The sequence below is a fragment of the Propithecus coquereli genome, unplaced genomic scaffold (genome assembly GCF_000956105.1).
Source record: "Propithecus coquereli isolate 6110/MARCELLA unplaced genomic scaffold, Pcoq_1.0 Scaffold280, whole genome shotgun sequence".
Classification (NCBI taxonomy): Eukaryota; Metazoa; Chordata; class Mammalia; order Primates; family Indriidae; genus Propithecus; species Propithecus coquereli.
In genome coordinates, this window is record NW_012148397.1 from 3764045 (window position 1) to 3778790 (window position 14746).

At 60.8% G+C, this 14746-nt stretch overlaps 1 protein-coding gene across 4 annotated transcripts; it reads left to right on the top strand.

Moving 5' to 3' along the window:
* Nucleotides 1–325: 325 nt before the first annotated feature.
* Nucleotides 326–13705, top strand: OSGIN1 (oxidative stress induced growth inhibitor 1). Of its 4 annotated transcripts, XM_012648213.1 has the most exons (7): nt 2535–2550; nt 3113–3231; nt 7159–7263; nt 8420–8556; nt 9608–9799; nt 10068–10159; nt 12431–13705. In XM_012648213.1, the coding sequence occupies exons 3-7, from the start codon at nt 7197–7199 to the stop codon at nt 13377–13379; spliced, it is 1437 nt and encodes a 478-aa protein (XP_012503667.1). In that variant the 5' UTR covers nt 2535–2550; nt 3113–3231; nt 7159–7196; the 3' UTR covers nt 13380–13705. The 4 variants fall into 4 exon arrangements, with proteins under 4 accessions (XP_012503666.1, XP_012503667.1, XP_012503670.1 ...); XM_012648212.1 differs by lacking the exons at nt 2535–2550; nt 3113–3231 and adding an exon at nt 326–549; XM_012648216.1 differs by lacking the exons at nt 2535–2550; nt 3113–3231 and adding an exon at nt 4183–4204.
* Nucleotides 13706–14746: the final 1041 nt, after the last annotated feature.

Genomic DNA, 14746 nt, shown 5'->3' on the forward strand with positions numbered 1-14746 from the left:
CCCAGAGCCTCCAGTGGCACCCAGGGAGCCAGCACCCAGAGGCGGCCTGCGAAGCCCCGCTTTGCTCCTTCCCTCAACCGTCTAACCACCGCCCTCTCGCCTGCCTGTTAGATTATCTGCCTTCGTGTAGCTGAGCTTTCTGGAAGCAGCTCAACAATTCCGTTTCCGATAATGGCCCAGTAGTAAACACGGAGGCAGGGAAGAAAGTCCACATCTCACCCCACAGTTCTCGTGTCAGCGAATTTCCAAACTCAGGAACAGGGTCAGAGCCCACGGGGCAGAGCGGGTGGGGGAGGAAGGGCCGGCCAGGCCCAGGAGACGGGGTCCTGGGAGGCCCACCTCCCTCCGGCTCTCCCTCCAGTCTCCCATCCTCAGCCTCGCGCCCAGTGCGCTGGCCGCGCCGAGTGGGAGTCTCTGACCCTGGGTGCGTCTCTCTCTGCCTCAGTTTACACAGCCAAAAGCACTGGGAAGTTGCAGACCAGGAGCCGAGGGATGGGGCCGTGGAGACAGCGAAGCCGCTGCCGGGAAAGGATGCCGCGTGGACAGCAGGTACATCCGCCCAGCTGCGCTCCCCGCAGCTCTCGTGGGCTCCCCGTGTTCCAGACGCGCCTGGTGTGGGGGTGCACGTGAGTGTCAGGGAGTGTTGGCCACAAGGTCACGGCTGGAACACAGGCCCAGAGGGCGAGGCCTCCTGCCCCAGGTCACACGGCACACCTGCAGTGGGGTTAGAAGCTAGCTGGCAGCGAAGGCCCCTCCTCTATGTACTGTGTCACCCCCGTGGGTCACTGCACCCATTTCCCCACCGGTAACACTGAGGCTCTGAGGCGGCACTGCCTCGGCACAGAGCCCAGAGACAGCTCCCACCCTTCCAGCCTAATGCCGGGGACAGCCCCAGGCTGGGCCAATTCTGTGATTTGCGGGACCTGGTGTTGAAGGGAAATGCAGGACTCCGTTCGAAATTCGTTAAGACTTCTCAAGCAGTGACAGCAGAGCATTCAGCCAAACTCGTCATCGCCCCGCTGAACACGGGGCCCTGGGCGCAGGCAGCCCCTGGGGGAGGAGAGGGCAGGCAGGAGGGAGGGGTCCAGCTCGGGACTGCTTGTGTCCCCAACCTCTTCCCTGAGCCCTGCTGCCCCTCTCACCCTGACTCCTCATTGTGCCCCCAAACCCTCCAGGCACTCAGCCCTAGCCATGAGCCCCTCACTCTGTACCAGAACCCCCACATGCACACACACATACACACATGCACACACACATACACTTGCATGCACACATGCACGCACACACATGTGCGCACATAGACGCATGCACACACGTGCACACATGCATGCACACATACAGATGTGCACACATAGACGCGTGCACACATGCATGCACACATAGATGCATGCATGCACACATACACATGCATGCACACACATACATGTGCACACACATGCATACACACATGCTCACTCACTCTTTCTCTCTCCCTCCTCCCCAGCCCCCTGCAGGCCCCGCTGGTCTCACCTCCTCAGAGGTGCTTTTCCCCAGGACCGATCCCCAGGCCCTGCAGTCAGACCTGGCACCCCTCCTCTTCACCACCCCGCCCCCACAGGCAGGCTCCCCGAGGCCCTAGGGCCCTGGCGGACAAGGGTGTGGAAGGTGAGGCATCACCTCAGGCACAAGACTTAAGAACATGTAATGGGTTCGTGCAGTATTTTTAAAAATCAAAATTCATGGAAAAAAAATCCAGAGCCAGGCGTGGTGGCTCACACCTGTAATCCCAGCACTCTGGGAGGCCGAGGTGGGAGAATTGCTTGAGCTCAGGAGTCTGAGACCAGCCTGAGTAAGAGCGAGACCCTGTCTCCACTAAAAACAGAAAAATTACCCAGGCATGGTGGCGCCTGTAGTCCCAGCTAGTGGGGAGGCTGAGGCAGGAGGATCGCTTGAGCCCAGGAGTCTGAGGTTGCAGTGAGCTAGGCTGACGCCACGGCACTCTAGCATGGGTGACAGAGCGAGACTCTGTCTCCAAAAAAAAAAAAAAAATCCAAGATGAACAAAATATCCAACTTTTAAACAAAGACAGCAACAGGAGTCCTGATTTTTCTTTTTGCATCAGGCTCCGAAACAGCTCAACAAGGCGCTGCTCCGAGTCCTGTCTTTGTTTATTTGGGCTTTTTTTTTGCATCAATTGTGATTTAAAAGAAAAAAACTGCATCAAAATATTATTTTCTTGATTACTGTTTTTGGCACCTCCATCACATCTGTGCTCAGAGCAAGTGCCTGACCTGCCTCCCCAGGCACAGGTGGTGGAGAGGATGATGATGGTGACAACATCAGTAATGAAAATAACAGCTAATGAGCACCGAGGTCTATGGGTCAAGCGCTGTCCTGACTTCCTCCCTCCCCGCCTTCCTTCTCTTCATCAAATCCTGCGCCCTACTGTGTGCCGAGCGCTGTTCTAGACACTTTCCCGCCCACATGGAGCCCAATCCTTGTGGGGAGAGAGACGGCAGAACAGCTAGAATCAGCACAGTGTGCCGCGTGGGGCTGCACAAGGAAAAGGAGGTGAGAACCGAGGCAGCTGATGTCTGTTAACCCCACGCCCACCCCAGGAGGGAGAGTATGTCTCTTAGTCCCGTTTTTCAGATGAGGAAACTGGGGATTGGTCCCTAAAGCAGCATTTGGCAGGCTGGTGCCAGAGGGCTTCGGTGGGGGTGGGGAGGATGCCAAATTGGAATCCAGGTGGAATGAGGGGACTTAAGGGGATGTCACTTTAAGCCTATTCCAGCAGGCAAAGCTGTCTCCTCCTCCCTTGTGGGAAAAGACCAGGTTGGCTCATTCGGGGGTCACTGGTTCCCCTTCCAGTGCCGGAGCCCCAGGGATGGAGGCCTGCGTGGTAGCAGGCAGTTTCCGGGAGGTCCCCAGTCCCCGGGGCAGGCTGCCCAGCAGGGGCCCTTTAAGGCAGGCCCCGGGGCAGGCAGCGTGACACTGTCCTCGGAGTGTGCGAGTTCATTCATCCAGGGGCTGCTGACTCACGCTTATGAAAGTGGTTTTCCTGGCCCCGCCCCGCCCGCACCGCCTCCTCCCCGCCCGTGAAATACCCTGGCTTCCCCCTGGCCTCTCACAGCCTCTGGGATCCCCATGGGATAACGAGTGTCCTGCAGGCACAGAGGACACCGTGGCCTCCTGCTCTCAGTGCCCTGGCAGGCCAGGCTCACCGGGCTCCCTCCACCTGCTGCCTGTCAGGTGAGTGGCCTGGGCAAGGTACCAGGGGCAGGAGATTGGGCACGTCCCAGCCAGGGGCGGCCAGCCGGACCGGAGGCTCTGCAGGCCCCAGAGCCAGGAAGGGGGCCCCGGTCGTCCCCAGTGGAGGCCCACCCTGGGTTTTGGGGGCGGCACGATCCTCCCCGACCTCAGGCTTCTCCCGGGCTCCTGGCCGCGTCCGTGTGCCTGGCACGCTCAGCCCAACAGCTGCCCGGCTGCCACAGTCCAGCATAGCCTGGCCCATGTGACCACAGCTCTTGGCAGGAAAGAGAGGTGTGGTCAGCCTGGGCCGGCTGCCCAGCGTGCCCCGAGGCCACTGGGTCCGCAGCCTGGCTGGGTGCTCCCCCAGGGTCTCCACCTCTCTGCTCAGCGGGGGCAGAGCCCACGGGTGCCCGCACACAGCCTTCAGCCCCGGCGGCCTCAGAGGCGTGGCTTCTAACAGGAGGGGCCGGGGCGCTGCGGAAGAGATGGGGTCCCTGGGCACCGGGCAGCTGCAGGAGACCCTGGGCTCCAGCTCGGGCAGGCGATGCGCCAAGGACCCATGCTGGTGACCCCTGGCAGGTGGCCTTGGGCGGACAGAGCACCTCCTCATCCTCACCCCCCGCGGCTTCGTGCCACTCTCTTGGTATCACTGTAACCAGCTGTTTTACTCGGAGGGGACTTGGTGACGGACGGGCACCAAGGGGCACAACTAGGATTTGTGCACATAGGTGTGGTCCCCCAAACTCCTGGGGACCTGGGTCAAGACACCTCCTCCTCCTGATGGCAGTTTCTTCCTCTGCACAGGGGGCTGAGAAAACCCACCTCTCAGGGTGTCACCAAAGGCAGAGCACGGGTCACCAGAGGTGCCCAACAAACACAACCGCACAGGTGCCCCGGAGTCTTAGAGCAGTTTGAAGCCTCAGTAACCTCCGAAGCGCCAATGCCACAAACTTAAAAGAAACATCAGTTGAAGGTGCGACTGTTTATTTCTTTTATGCGTATTTGCTTTTGTGGAATTTGAAACATCAATTTTTAATGTTAACTTTTTTTCATCAACATCCGCCACCTTCAGTCAGAGGGGCTGAAAAAGATGACACTAAAAATTGATGACTCCAACCCCACAAAACTAAAAGGCGTAAAAGGGATTGAAATCATGAAACTCGAATTCTCTCTTGGAAGTCCGCGCCTGTGTTAATATTTGTCCGAGGTCATGAGCGAGAGCTTCCAGCGGCTCCGGACCTCGGGGCGACCTGTACCACTCTGCACAGGAAGTGACCTCTCAGGTCCGCCCCCGGGTGGTGACCTCATGTACGTGGCATCCAGAAGCTTCTGTTCAGTGCCCACGGCGGTTCTGGGAGGGAGCACTGGACTTGGAGCCCAAAGGCCCTGGTGGTAAATCAGTACCCTCAGCTTCCCGCAAAGGGACAAGGGGCAGCTAGCTCTGATTCCTCATTGGTCCACGGACTCCCGTAGGTGCCTTCCTCTTTGGGTGGGGGAAAACTTCAAAAGAACAAAGGAGGGACAGGGTGCGGCCTGGGCTGGGGCGCTGGGGCGCTGGTGCCCTTGAGCAGGTGGCACACTTGTTTTGGGGTGGGGCCAGGGAGTGTCTAGGGGGGTTCGGCCCACGGGGATCAAATTTCGGTTCCATCACCACCAGCTCTGTAGCCTGGGGGTGTGGCTTCAGCCCCCCAGCTTCAGGGTCCTCATCTGCAAGGTGGGTCGTTGGGAGGATTAAGGAGATGACGCACAGGAAGTGCTGTACCAGGAGGTCACATGCTTCCCATTGCTCTTATTCCTGGGGACAGTGAAGATGAGGAGCTGGGGGCCCAGGAGTGGGAGGAAGCGCTCTGGGAGCCACAGTCCTGCTCTCCAAGGCCCCTGGGCACACGCAGCGCCTGGCAGTCAGTGAGAAACCGTCCCCTCCAAGCTGGAACATTGAGAACATCAGCTGCCCCGTGGCCTCCCTGCCTGCCACCAGCGCTGGGACAGGGCAATGGGGCAAGCTGGGACAGACACTGCATGTTCAGCCCGGCCGAGGGACCTTGGCAGGAGCTGCCACACCACTTGGGGGTGCAGAGAAGGCTCTGGAGCAGGGTGGCCTGGGCTCAGATACAGCTCAGCCTGCGAGAGCTGGGGCAAACTCCTAGCAAACTGTAAAGGGCTGTGAGAAGCTCTCTGGGCCTCAGTTTCCCCATCTGTAATATGATTAAATTAGTTACTGTGTATGACAGTTAGAAAATGCTTGGCACCTACCCCGCTCCAAAGGAGTTCAGAAATGTTAGCCATCTGTCGTCATTGTTATTACTACTATTATTATTGGTGGTATTGTCACCCCAAATCCCCTCCCAGGCAGATGCATGGGGCCCTGCAGGGAACTGGGAGGGAGAAGGCCCTGTTGTCCCCAGTGTCACCAGGCCGCCTTCCTAGGGCGGGAGAAGAAAGTGGCGGGTGCTGCTAGACAGGACGGGGGCTGAGAGAACCGAATGCTATTGCTTAGGTGTGAGCTCCTTGCAAACTGTAGAGTCCGGTGAGAAGGTCAGTTGTTGTCACTGTGGAGGTGACACCCAGGTCCTCCGACCAGCCCATCTGTGCAGCTGTCCCCCATCTGTCTGCTCCGGACCCGCCCAGTGTGGACACTGGTGTTTCTGTCACTCTGCACACAACTGCGGTCACACGCTGGCCTCAGCTGTGTCTTGTTAGCCTGTTAAAGGATTTTCAAGAAATGCGAATCAGTTGCCCACTTTCCAAATCACAGAAGTCACATAAAAACCAAGATCTCCGCCTTCTCTGGAAGAGTCCTGGAGGCCGTGACCCTGGGCCCCACCAGGCCACTCTGGGTGGTCCAGGCCTGTCCCCGTCTGCTCCCTCCTTCCCTGGGAGCGTGTGGCCCCCGACGGGCGCAGGCTCCTCTGGGCACGGGCTGAGTGGCGAGGGTGGTGGTTACGGTGACCCTGAGCTTAGAAGTCAGCTGTGCGGCGCGGAGCGGCTCGCGGACTCTGAGCCATTCCCACGGCTGGGAAGCGGGACACTGGGGGACTTTCTGCGCAGGGTCACTGTGGGAGATGAGAAGAAACTGTCAAATACCCAGTGCCTAGTAACTGCTAAATGCCCGCCGACCCTCACTGCCACGCGGGTGGTGCCTTGCTGAGGACGGCGGCTGAGGCCGGTGCCCACCGCCAGCTGCTTTGGGGGGGAAGGTGTGTCCGCCGCCCCTTGGCACCTGCAGCTCCAAGAACTGCATTTGGGTCGCTTTGAGTGATTGGGCCTGTGGCCAGCAGAGGGCGCCAGTACTCCACGGACGGGCAGGTTTACTGGCATTTTCCCTACGCCAAGTCAGTCCTGCTTCCAAAGTTTCCCAAGTCCACAGGTTCTAGCCCAGCCCCTGCGGCAATAAACTCTGGTCCTTTCCCGGTGGCAAATCTACTCCAGGCCGGTGCTTCTGTCCCTCCACAACCCCATGAGGTAGGGACTCTCATGATTCCCATTTTACGGATGAGGCAACTGAGACCCAGGAACCGGCCCACAGCCACCAGCTAGGAAGCAGCTTGCCAGGCGAGGAGCCCAGGTCCACCAGGCCACACTGAGACCTGAAGGCTGGAGGGTGCTGGGGGCTGCAGCCACCACAGGAGTGCTGGGCGGGGCCGGCCCCTGGTTGGGGAGGGGTGGCCTCCCGGGTGGTCACTACCCTGCTGGGGAGGTGGGCAGAGCAGCGTGAGGCCCAGAGACGGAGGCTGGTGGTGACCAGGCCAGTGGAGGGGAGGGCGTGCCCTACTTGGGGTGGGCAGGAGGGACAAGGGGAGTCACATGATGTGCTTCGGAGGGACCTGGAGCCTGACCTGGGACCACAGGCGGCCACCCTAGCTGGGAGGTGGCTGCGTGACACCCAAGCCTGACCCAAGTGGGCCCTTCCTCCCCTCTGCCCCCCAGGTCGGCTGCCAGCCCCGAGCCTCCCGCCAGCCACAGCCATGAGCTCCTCCAGGAAGGAGCACCTCGGCGCCAGCAGCTCGGAGCCCCTCACGGTCATCATCATCGGTGAGTGGCCTGGGCAGGGGGAGGGGCTGCTGAGCCCTCCGGGTGTCCCCAGGGTCCGAGGGCAGGAGCTGGGCAAGGCCAGGCCTGGCCTCTTTGCAATTGTTGTCACTGAATTAAGCCATTGGGCGTCTACTAGGTGGCCGCGCTGTGCTTAGCAGTTTATAAACTATCATTCTATGTCGTCCTTCCGCGAACCCGGGAGACAAGAACAGAACCATCTGGCTGCGGTGGGGGAGGGAGGGCCTGTCCTGGCCTGCCCTGGTCTCCACGGCCACCCCGTGCCTGGCACTGTGCTGGGTCCCCGTGCCCGGCTGTGTCCTCCATCTGCGGAAATGGGGGCAGACGACCCCCAGGATGCAAAGTCAAAAACAGGTGGATGCTGGCAACTTCACATGGTTCCTGATAGCGTTCTACATACGGGTGACTTTCTGAACAGGACGAGGAAAGAAACAGATAAGAATAGAACAGACGTCACAGGGTCGAGCCTGATGGCCCAGGAAGTGCCGCAGGCAGGCAGCTCGGTCCCTTCAGCCTGGGAAGCAGTCGGCCCCACAGGGCGCAGAGTCTGCGCTACATCTACGCGTCCGTCTGACCGACCAGACGACCAGCAAGGATAGGACCAGTTCTTAGTGTCATGTCATCAGGAGTCCCTCGGTCTAGGTTCCGATCCTGGCTTGTCTACTTGCCCGCTGTGTGATCACAGGCAAGGCGCTTAACCTCTCTGTGCCCCAACGTCCTCAGGTATGAAAGGAGAAAGAGCAGCATTTACTCGCTGAGGCCATTGTGCTGCTTCTGTTAAAAAACCTTGATACGGGAGGCTGAGGCAGGAGGATCGCTTGAGCCCAGGAGTTTGAGGTTGCTGTGAGCGAGGACGACGTCATGGCACTCTAGCCCGGGCAACACAGTGAGACTCTGTCTCAAAAAAAAAAAACAAAGCCCTTGATACAGCGCGGCACGCAGTCAGCCCTCAGCGGCGGCCCGTTAGTTTTTCTCTTGATTAATATTAGGCACAGTGTCTGGCGCACGCTAAAGGCTTCATAAACGTTTTATTTTTGTGAATGGAGAATCATCAAAGGAGTGCGGGCCAGTCTAGACCACAGCCCTCAGCTGCAGCAGCTCCTGAGAAGCTCCCTTTCCACCCGCCCTCTCTCCCCAGGCAACGGCCCCTCCGGCATCTGCCTGTCCTACCTGCTCTCGGGCTACACGCCCTACGTGAGGCCAGACGCCGTCCACCCGCACCCCCTGCTGCAGAGGAAGCTCACCGAGGCTCCGGGGGTCTCCATCCTGGACCAGGTAGGTCAGACCCGCATTCGGCCAGAGGTCTGGGGAGAACACACCCCTCTCGGGAAACGACCCCGCTTTCCCAGGGAAAAACCAAAGTATGTGTTTGCTGGAAGCAAGAGCAGGCACGGAACGAAATCAGTATGGAAATCATGGACAAGAAACCAGAGACCTAAAATCGCTGCATCGGCCCACCAAACCCCAGACCAGTGGTTCTCAACGAGGGGACAGTTTGGCTCCCCAGGGGACACCTGGCAATGTCTGGAGACAATTTTGGTTGTCACAGCTGGGGTGGTGGTACTGCGGGTGCCGTTAAGTCCTGCAGTGCACAAGACTGCTGCCCGGGAAATGATCGGGCCTGGGGGGCAGTGGTGCCCAGGCTGCGAAACCCCAGCCCACATGTCTCAGCTCCGCTACCCCCGCCCACCAGGGCCTGCAAATCCTCCCTCCGTGCCCCTCGCCTTCCAGCAGGCCACTCATTGTCCTCTTTCGCCTCCAGGCAGTGTCCATCCTCTTAGTCCCCCTCCACACCCCTGAGTCGGGGGTGAGGAAATACATCTAGACCAACCATTTGGTCTAGATCAGCATTTTTCAATGCCTTCTGTAGAACACTAGATCCTCAGTATAATATGCAGAGAGAAATGTTCCCAGTCCAGTAAATCTGGGAGACACTGGGTTTGGCAAAATTGAACAGGTAAATAATGGCTGCAGGACTTGTCAGAGCCTTTAATGTGCTGGTATGCATGATGTATCTACTTGTAAGAGGCGGCACTTCCCCAGCTTATCTGATCACCCTGATATTAGGGTAGGAATGTAGTACCAGGCAATTGCACAAGTCCCTTCTAAGCCTGCCCGTTTGGCCTGGGGCCCTTGGGCTCCTAGAGACACTCAGAGTGAGCATTCCCAGATACCCCCAGTACGGATGTTTCTCTCCGACCGGGTCTCTCTAGTGCCAGGGAAATGGCCCAGCCCCAGTTCGCACATTTCCCGCCCAGCCTGAGGCTCCGGGCAAACAGCCCTGCCTTCCTCCGCCGGCACCCGCTGACCTGCGCCCTGTCCCCAGGACCTGGATTACCTATCCGAAGGCCTCGAAGGCCGGTGCCAAAGCCCCGTGGCCCTGCTCTTTGATGCTCTCCTGCGCCCAGACACAGACTTCGGGGGAGACTTGGAGTCCGTCCTCACCTGGAAGCACCAGAAGGAGCGAGCCATCCCCCACATGGTCCTGGGCCGGAACCTTCCGGGGGGCGCCTGGCATGTGAGTGGCAGCAGGGGTGCAAGGGGCCTGGGCCAAATCTGCTTCAGTCTTGGGGAGAGCCCCTCCCTAGCTTTCCCTGTGTGGGCCCAGGACTCCTCCATCCCCCGTCCTCATTCACCTCCCCCTTCTCCCCTCCCCCTGCCTCTGCCCACCCCTCCGCCCTACCCCATCCTACCCTCCAGCCCCAGCTAAGGCCTCCCGTGCCCTCCAGCCCTGAATGGGTTGGGGCGGGCAGAGGCCTGAACCAAGGGACCCCTTTTCCCTGCAGTCCATCGAGGGCTCCATGGTGACCCTGAGCCAAGGCCAGTGGATGGGGCTCCCGGACCTGCAGGTCAAGGACTGGATGCAGAAGAAGCGAAGGTGAGGCCGCCCTGGGGAGCCCCTGCCCCCAGCTCTGAGCCCCTGCAGTCTGCCTTCCTCTTCCTCCAGGGGGGAAACTGAGGCTCAGACAGGGAAAGGACTTGCCCGGGACCACTGAGTAGGAGTGAGCGGCAGGGCTGGGTTCTCCGGGATCCCCTGTCCTGTGCTCCCTCCACCTTGTCACACGAGCCCCCTGGCGTGGCCTCCCCACAGCACGCCAGCTAGCCTCTGCCCCCTGCGCCCTGGCCTAGGTGCCCCGGTCCTTCTGGCCTCCTGCAGCCCCTGCCTCTATTCTGAGCCTGGCCTGGAACGATCTTTCTAGGTCAGCTAAAAGAGTGCACTTCCTTTTTTTTTTTAATGCTTTTGCATTAAAAACCTAACCACACTATAGAATATTAAAAATTGAAAAAAGGGAGACAACTCCCCCCAACCCTGCCCTTCTGCCCAGCCCTGACCCGTCTGGGGTATCTTCTCCCCGTCTGGTTTCCTGGGCCCTGGCGACCATGCTGCACGGCTTCCGCCACCCTGGAGGAACGGCGGGATGGCCGAACACCCGGCCTCCAGCCCTGCTCATCCCGGGGTGCGCGTGTGGCGAGGGCTGCCCCAGCGAGACACCGGGACAGGCGCCTGCCTCTGCAGGGAAGGCAGTCCCCTCTGCCCCCAGGGCTGTGCCAGGGACCTGCGTCCCCTCACAGCAGCCACTCCGGGCCTCGCTATCTCTTCGATACAAAGGCTCTTTGCCCCCCACGTTTGGGAGGGAGACATCAGGCTCGCGTCGTGGTGTGTTAACACGTACGCGGGAACTCAGACTTCACTTGTAAACACACCCTTTGACATCTACCTGCACACTTTAACCTGGTGCCACCAGCATTTCACGAGGTGGTGACGCAGTGTCTGCAACCGCCCCTCTACATGGCCTCGTAATATCCCACGGGTGGCCGAGCTCCCCCCGGCTCAGCAAACCTTCGCTGAGCACTTACTATGTGCCGGACCCTGAGCTTAGATGTCAGTTTGAAAAACCACAACAGACATGCTCCCTGGCCTCCCAGGAGGCCACGGGTATTAAACCACTGCCAGCCCCGGAGCCTCAGTTCTCCCCACGTGTCACTAGTATAAACAACCCCATATGGAACATCTTCTTAGGACAGTTCTTTATAACGTTTTTATGAAAACCGAGAAGAGGGAAACGACAGACCCACAGAAATGAATTCCAGAGTAGTGGACCGCACGGGACGGGGCGGGCTGGCTGGCGTGGCCTCCCCCAAGGACGCGGCCGAGCTCGCGCTGCAGCCGCGGCCTTCGGCCAGCCCGGGTTGCGCCGGGGTCTCCTTTAAGTGAGTTCCTCCTCGACGGTGCGCCCCCAAGTTGGTGCATTAACTCACGAAGGTCCCCAGGCAAGATACAGGGAGGCGCTAAGATTACACCAAAGCCTGTGACTCAGCCGCCAGCAAGACTGCCCCGCAGCCACTGCCCTTGGGAAGAACGAGCGGTCGTGGTAACAGTGATAAAGTCGCCGCTGCTGTCGCGTGGGGCTGGGCACTATGGTCATCGCTTCATGGGGCATGTTTTTAATCAGCTTTTTAATAGACCGCGGGTAGAAAAGTGCTCAACTCATGAGTAGAGGTTGGTGAAATGTCTTGGGGGGGGGCACACAGAATCGGAAAATAGTCCCCTCCCCAGCGGCCCCCATCACCGCCGGCCCTCCTCCCCAGGGGTAACCCCTGTAACCCCACAGTTCTGCCTATTTCTGAACTTCACAAGCCTGCAGTCATATTTACATAGAATGTTATTTATCCTGTTGAGGTGACGATCATGGTGGCCGTCCTTATGCGGCACTTAACGACCAGTCTAGCTCTGTTCCGAGCCTTTGTTTCTATTAGTTCATCGAACCCTCTCGACAACCTCACGAAACAGGACCTGCCACCACCATCATCCTCATTTCAGAAATGAGGGAACTGAGGCACAGAGTTCCAGGCACCACTCACCGGTGACAGAGCCAGGGTCCGAACCGGGCAGCGTGGCTCCGGAGCCACAGTGTGGCCCCACCCTACACCTCCCGAAGGAGGCGCCCGCGTTAGCTGCATTTCACAGACGAGGCGCCCGGGCTTGGCGGGGTCGGAGCGTCTGGCCCAGTTCTACGGCTGGGGGAGGGGGGAAGCTGCTGCCCCACCGCAGGGCCCGATGCTACCCTGGTGGTCCCCTATCCACCCAGCCCGAGCCCCCGCACCCCAGACCACTCTGACACCCACCCTCCTGCCTCCTCCCCCACAGAGGCCTTCGCAACAGCCGGGCCACGGCTGGGGACATCGCCCACTACTACAGGGACTATGTGACCAAGAAGGGTCTGGGCCACAACTTTGTGTCTGGCGCCGTGGTCACAGCCGTGGCGTGGGGGACGCCGGAGCCCAGCAGCTCTGGGGCCCAGGCTCCCAGCCCCCTCTTCCAGGTGAGCGGCGTCCTGACCGCCAAGGACCAGAGCCAGCGGCCCTTCTCGCTGTGGGCTCGCAACGTGGTCCTGGCCACGGGCACGTTTGACAGCCCGGCCCGGCTGGGCGTCCCTGGGGAGGCCCTGCCCTTCGTCCACCACGAGCTGTCGGCCCTGGAGGCGGCCACTCGGGTGGGCGCGGTGACCCCGGCCTCAGACCCCGTCCTCATCGTCGGCGCGGGGCTGTCGGCGGCCGACGCGGTGCTCTACGCCCGCCACTACAACGTCCCGGTGATCCACGCCTTCCGCCGGCCCGTGGGCGACCCCGGCCTGGTGTTCAACCAGCTGCCCAAGATGCTGTACCCCGAGTACCACAAGGTGCACCAGATGATGCGGGAGAAGTCCATCCTGTCGCCCAGCCCCTACGAGGGCTACCGCAGCCTCCCGGGGCACCAGCTGCTGCTCTTCAAGGACGACCGCCAGGCCGTGTTCCGGGACCCCGAGGGCGTCGAGAAGGTCTTCGCCGTCTCCCTGGTGCTGGTCCTCATCGGCTCCCACCCCGACCTCTCCTTCCTCCCGGGGGCGGGCGCCGACCTGGCCATGGACCCCAACCAGCCTCTGAGCGCCAAGAGGAACCCCATTGACGTGGACCCCTTCACCTACCAGAGCACGCGCCAGGAGGGCCTGTACGCCATGGGGCCGCTGGCCGGGGACAACTTTGTGAGGTTCGTGCAGGGCGGGGCCCTGGCCGTGGCCAGCTCCCTGCTGAGGAAGGAGACCAGGAAGCCACCCTAGCATTGGCGTGACACGCTGACACCCAGGCCCTGAAGGGGGGGAGATCACCACAGCCCTGCAGGACACAGGGTCCGACCGAAGATGCCCCGGCGAGGGGTGGGGCCGATCCTGACAGGAGACGGGAGGGGCTGTGAGCCACGCGACAGCCTTTCGGGTCCGGAGGAACGGGGAGCGCAGACTGCCCGACTCAGACCACTGCCCACGGGAGGACAGTGACCACAGGCCAGGACAGGCCTCGACCTAGGATTTGGGGGAAGCTGCCAGCATGAGCCGGCGGGAGGACTCCAGGCACGCTCCGTCCAGAAGCAGTTCCCAAATAAAACCAGTGCCTGCCTCCACGCGTGTGTGAGGACTCTGTGCTTGGGAGGGAGTTGGGTGCCCGAGCCCCTGCCCTGGGTGGGGGTCCCAGGGTCATGTGGGAGTTCCTGGATGAGGCCCATGGCTGGGAGGGTGAGGGACAGGGGATGGTGTCCAAGTGTGGGGGCCGTTGAGAGGGCAGCTGTGCTAGAGCCTTGGCAGGAGAGTGTGTGCAGGGACTGGCATGCGGGAGGATGGTTACAGCCCCACCTCCCCTCCAACCTTGTCCTCACCCCCTTCGCCTCTCAGTTCCAACTGCACTGTCCCCTTTAGTCCCTCCTGCTCGCCTGTTCCGCCTGCCCCAGGGCCTTTGCACAGGCTGGGCTCAGCCCAGGGCACTTTCCCTCCTCTCTTTAACTCCTGTTTGAATCTCTCCGCGTAGGAATCGCTTTCTCTAGGAAGCATCTTCAGAGGGACACAAACCCCTCCACTGCCACCAGAACAAATCCCCTTCTCACAGTCCAGGGTGCCACCTCTTCATGGCAGTTCCGTTTTAATTGTTCGTTTATGTGCAGAATCATTTCAGTGTTTGGCTCTGCCCACTTGGATGTAAGCTCCAGGAAGCCAAGGCCCCTGGCTGTTTTGCCCATTAGTGGAACCCAGCGCCTGCTACGAGCGGGGCACCTAGTGGGTTCTCTTTAAGTAATCTTTTAGCTGGATGGGCCCATGCGTGGGTGGCAGGGTGGGTGGGCGAGTGGGCAGAGGCACGGGTGTGACGGGGCGGCGGTCCGGGCGCTGTGCAGCGGCGCGGGGCCCTGGCCGGGCGTGCACGCCCGCGGGAGGCGAGGGCGGGTGCCGCGGGAGCGGGAGAGCCGGGTGCGTGGGCGCGAATCGCGCAGCCGCGGCCGGCAGAGGGCGCTCCCGGCCCGCCGGACTCCGGCTCTCCGGCCCCTGCGGCGGCGCCACGTGGGGGGGAGGGGGAGCAGCAGGAGACTTTCGGGGGGCAGATCGCAGAGACGCCCCCCGCCCACCCCGTGCCTTCGGGGCAGCCCCCCCCGCGGCCGGGCTGG

What these genes read in the sequence shown, in the direction of transcription:
- OSGIN1 (XM_012648212.1), top strand. Translation starts at nt 7,197, where the DNA reads ATGAGCTCCTCCAGGAAGGAGCACCTCGGCGCCAGCAGCTCGGAGCCC. An exon ending in TTCCGGGGGGCGCCTGGCAT is followed by an intron (nt 9,800 to 10,067) that starts GTGAGTGGCAGC and finishes TTTTCCCTGCAG; the next exon opens with TCCATCGAGGGCTCCATGGT. An exon ending in TGGATGCAGAAGAAGCGAAG is followed by an intron (nt 10,160 to 12,430) that starts GTGAGGCCGCCC and finishes CCTCCCCCACAG; the next exon opens with AGGCCTTCGCAACAGCCGGG.